Source organism: Coloeus monedula (genome assembly GCF_965178545.1).
Source record: "Coloeus monedula genome assembly, chromosome: 22".
NCBI classification, from domain to species: Eukaryota; Metazoa; Chordata; class Aves; order Passeriformes; family Corvidae; genus Coloeus; species Coloeus monedula.
In genome coordinates this window covers 1,426,519-1,430,817 of record NC_138802.1, presented here as the reverse complement: position 1 = coordinate 1,430,817, position 4,299 = coordinate 1,426,519, and the positions used below count along the sequence as shown (strand labels likewise).

The window sequence follows — 4,299 nt, the reverse complement described above, 5'->3', positions numbered from 1 at the left end:
GGGCAAGCGGCCAACTGCCCCCTGGTAGGGGCACGGGAGGGACCTTGGTGCATCCAAGGCGTGTCATACCTGGGGCTGGTGACACAAAGGGGGGGTCCCTCACCACTCCGGGGGGGTCCTGCCCCTTCCAGCCCGGCCAAACCGGGGGGGTTGCGGGGTACCGGGGAACCACCGGGGTGGGAGAAGGCGCTGGGTTTCCCCCGTCCCCCCCCTCGCATCCAGCTTCCTCCCGCTCCGCCACCGCCGGGATTGGCTTCCCGGGGCTGGGTGGGGGAGCGGGGGAAGCGGGCAAGGAGGGAGCGGAGGAAGGCGGCAGCCCCGCGGGCGGTGCGGCGGGGCGGCTGCCGCTGGCGGGCGGCGGCGGGGCGGGGTTTTCCCATGGCTCCGGGAGCCGGGAGCGCTCCGGCACGTGCTCCAACGGGAAAACGGAGGGGAGGAATGGGAACGGGGAGGGGGAGGAGGAGGAGGGGGGAGCGCATTGGGAACGGGGGGAACCGGGGGGGGGGGGGAACCGCGCGAGCCGCCGTGATTGACAGCGGCGCCCCCGCCAGCCAATGGGAGGCCAGAGCGCCCGCGCGGCCGCCCGCTCCCCACGCCCATTGGCCGCCCGCCGGCCGCGGCCTCGCGTGCCGCGCCAGCCGCCGCCGCCGCCGCCGCCGCCCCCGGGCCGGGTGTCACAAGGCGGGAGGGCGGGCGGGGCAGCGAGCGGGGCCGCGGCCGGGGCCAGCGCGGTGATGCCCAGCCCGGCCCGGCCCGGCCCCGCCCGCGCTCTCCCCTCACACACTCCACCCCCACCTCCCTCCACCCCCTCCCCTTCCCTCACCCCACGTGGCCGCGCTGTGGGGCGGGGGTGGGGGGCGTTCCCCGCGCGCGTGACGGGGCGGGGCGGGGCTTCCCTCCCCGCGCGCGGTGGGGGGGGGCGGAGAAGGGGGGGGAGGGGGGGGGGGGTGAGGCGCGGACCAATGGGAGCGCGGGGTGCGCGGGCGCCGGGCGCGGGCCGGGCGCTGATTGGCCGCGCGCGAGTGTGGGAACGGCGGCGGCGGCGGGTTCACACGAATGGGCGCCGCCGCCGCCGCCGCCGCCGCCGCCGCCGGGCTATAAAAGGGCGCGGGCGAGGGGCGGGGGGCGCCGCCGCCGCCGCCGCCACCGCCGCACGCCCCGCGCCCGCCGCCGCACGCGCCCCGCGCCCGCCGCCGCACGCGCTCGCTCGCTTCCCGCGCCGCGCTCCGTCGCTCCGTCCGTCCGTCTTTCCTTCACTCGCTCCCTCCCTCCGGTTCCCCGGTCGCCGCTCCGCTCTCACCGTACCGTACCCAGCCATGCCCGCCGACACGGGCATGGAGAAACCGACCGCGTCGCCCATCGCCGGCGCGCCCGCCAGCGCCAGCCACACGCCGGACAAGCCGCGGAGCGCCAGCGAGCACCGGAAGGTAAATGGAGGAGGAGGAGGAGGAGGAGGGTGCCGGTCGGGGCGCAGCAACGGTGGCGGCGGAGCTGGATGGCGGCAAGCCCGCGGCCGTGCTGAGGTCGGTGATGGTCGGGGGATGGGTGCGGTCCTGGGGGTCCCGGGGCTGTGCGGGGGGCGCTGACCGGCTCCGCTCTCCCCGCAGTCGTCCAAGCCCATCATGGAGAAGCGGCGCCGGGCGCGGATCAATGAGAGCCTGGGGCAGCTCAAGACGCTCATCCTGGACGCGCTCAAGAAGGACGTAAGTGGGGCTGCGGGGACACCGGGGACAGCGGGGGCTTTTCCCGGCCGCGGGCAGCCCTGACCGAGCCGCTCTTGTCCCGCAGAGCTCGCGGCACTCGAAGCTGGAGAAGGCGGACATCCTGGAGATGACCGTCAAGCACCTGCGGAACCTGCAGCGGGCGCAGATGACGGGTGAGTGCCGGCCCCGGGGGCTCCGGGCATGGCGAGCGGGAGCCGGGGACGGGGATCGTGATCTGGACAGGCACCTGGGGACAGAAGACGGGGACGGGGATCCGGACCGAAGGCAGGGGACCGGGAACCGGACTCTGGAGCAGTGACTGGGGAGTGAGGACGAGAGAACGGGAGCCGGGCTCCATACTCGGGATTAGGGACAGAGGACCGGGAACCGGAGTTAGGGACTGGGGACAGGGTACCGGGGCCGGTAGTTCGAACCTGCCACTGATCTGCCACCCCCTCCTCCCCCCCCCTCCAGCCGCGCTCAGCGCCGACCCCACCGTCCTCGGCAAGTACCGGGCCGGCTTCAACGAGTGCATGAACGAGGTGACCCGGTTCCTGTCCACCTGCGAAGGGGTCAACACCGACGTGCGCACGCGGCTCCTGAGCCACCTCTCGGCGTGCCTGGGCCAGATCGTGGCCATGAACTACCCCCCGCCGCCGCCGCCGCCGCCGCCGCCCGCCCAGCCCGCACATCTGGCGCAGCAGCCGCTGCACGTCCAGCTGCCCCCGGCCGCAGCTGGAGCCGTGCCCGTGCCCTGCAAACTCAACCCCGCCGAAGCGCTGTCCCCCAAGGTCTACGGCGGCTTCCAGCTCGTGCCGGCCACCGACGGCCAGTTCGCCTTCCTCATCCCGAACCCAGCCTTCCCTCCCAGCTCCGGACCGGTTATTCCTCTCTATGCCAACGCCAACGTGCCGGTGTCCGCGGGCGGCGGCTCGGGGAACGCGGCCGCCACCCCCTCGGCATCGCCGGTGCAAGGCTTGACATCATTTGGGGGCAGCATCGGTCCAGCGTCCCAGGCTGGGAGTCCCATTGGAGAGCGCAGTGAATCCGTCTGGAGACCCTGGTGACTTCCTTCAAGTTATTCCCCCTCTCCAAAAAAATAAAAAACCAAACTCTCGTTGGCTCCGTTGTATGGAGCCCCTGTTATATTTTGGGGTTTTTTAAGCAGATTTAAGCAGAAAGGAAGAAAAGGACCTCGCTATGAACGTGCTATTTATTACTTTCAGAGGTTGGGATCTCGACTTGTATTTTTACTCCTTTAAAATGCCTTTATTTGAGATACTTTTTTTAAAGAAACAAGCAAAAAAAATAATAAACGAGAACTAGTTTTGTAACGAATATTCAAAAAGTTATAATGCCAAAGTTGTTTGTATCCCGTTGGTCTGTGGGTGTGTGCGTGCCTGTGTTGAAGACTTCCAAAAACGAAAAGAGAAAAAAAAAATTATGCAGGTGTTTCAATAAAGGAACTCTTTGAAATAGATTTTTTTTTCCCCACCCTTTCATTTTGTTTGAGAGTGGGCAAGGACGAGCTCATCCTCTGTGTGCAAAAAAAAAAAAAATAGGAATGGACTTTATGGCCTTATTTCAGGGTAATTGGAAGGGATTTGGGTAAGAAATTGGGGGGGGGTTAAAAATCTCGTGAGTTTTGCAGGCAGAAGAAGGATTCCTTAAAAAAAAATCTGCTGCTGGAAGCTGAGGAAACACCTCGTGCCTGCTACCTGCTCCCGAAATCCGGCTGCTCTCCAGCTTTCCCTCCTTCCCACCTCTCCCGGGGCCGGCCGGGGTGGGGGTGGGCTGCACAGAAGTTACTCTCGGGCCCACAGAAGCGGCGAGAGAGTCTGTCCCTATTGTCAGGAGGGTAATTAGAAGGTATAAAGGGTCTCATCGAGTATGCAGCGGGCTCTTTGGGAAGTTGGGAGCCCTATTGAAGCGCCTGGGAACTCGGAGCTGAGGGTTAATGTGTGTCTTTTTTTTCCCCGGCGCTCTCATTGACAGGGCCAGATAGACTCTGATACTCAATGCTGTTGTAAATTCAATTGCCTGGCCTCACAATGCCCACCTCATAAAAGAGAATAACTCGGGGTTGTGGCTTTTTCTTTGCCACTGAGCAGGGGGACTGAGGAAAAGACAGTTTTGCCACCCATTCTGACTCACCCCCGGCACTTGAATCGTGGCCAAGTGGAAGCAATTGCAGCCTCTCGCACACGGAGAATGAACCGCTTCCAATTGTCACCAATTAATAAGGCCGCGGTGTGGAGAAAAGACCATTAAGAGGGAATGCTCGGGGTGCAAGGCGAAGCTTTGTGCGCTCCGCTCCAAATTTGTGAGGTGGGGCTGTCCTGGAATCCGCAGGAGATGATGTGGGAGTGCCAAAGGCATCTCCCACCTTGGCTGGGGGTCTGTGGGATCCTGATTTCCCTGATCCCCCCCCCTTCCTGGGACCCTGGGGATTGTCCTGGTGGGTGGGCAGGGAGGTGGGACCAGCAGCGTTTCCCAGTTCAGAGAACGAGCTGATATTTGCAGAGCATCCAATGACACAAACACAGGGATTTTTATTACTTTTTTTTTTTTTTTTTCCCCGAATAGAAATGCAATT

The 4,299-nt window shown here is 64.8% G+C and overlaps 1 protein-coding gene across 2 annotated transcripts; it reads left to right on the top strand.

Moving 5' to 3' along the window:
* Positions 1 to 1,140: 1,140 nt before the first annotated feature.
* Positions 1,141 to 3,183, top strand: HES4 (hes family bHLH transcription factor 4). 2 transcript variants are annotated; one of them, XM_082295871.1, is made up of 4 exons: positions 1,141 to 1,427; positions 1,608 to 1,703; positions 1,789 to 1,876; positions 2,178 to 3,183. In XM_082295871.1, exons 1-4 carry the CDS (start codon positions 1,317 to 1,319, stop codon positions 2,768 to 2,770), a joined length of 888 nt encoding a protein of 295 aa, XP_082151997.1. In that variant the 5' UTR covers positions 1,141 to 1,316; the 3' UTR covers positions 2,771 to 3,183. The 2 variants fall into 2 exon arrangements, with proteins under 2 accessions (XP_082151997.1, XP_082151996.1); XM_082295870.1 differs by having other exon boundaries at positions 1,141 to 1,523.
* The last annotated feature ends 1,116 nt before the right edge of the window (positions 3,184 to 4,299 follow it).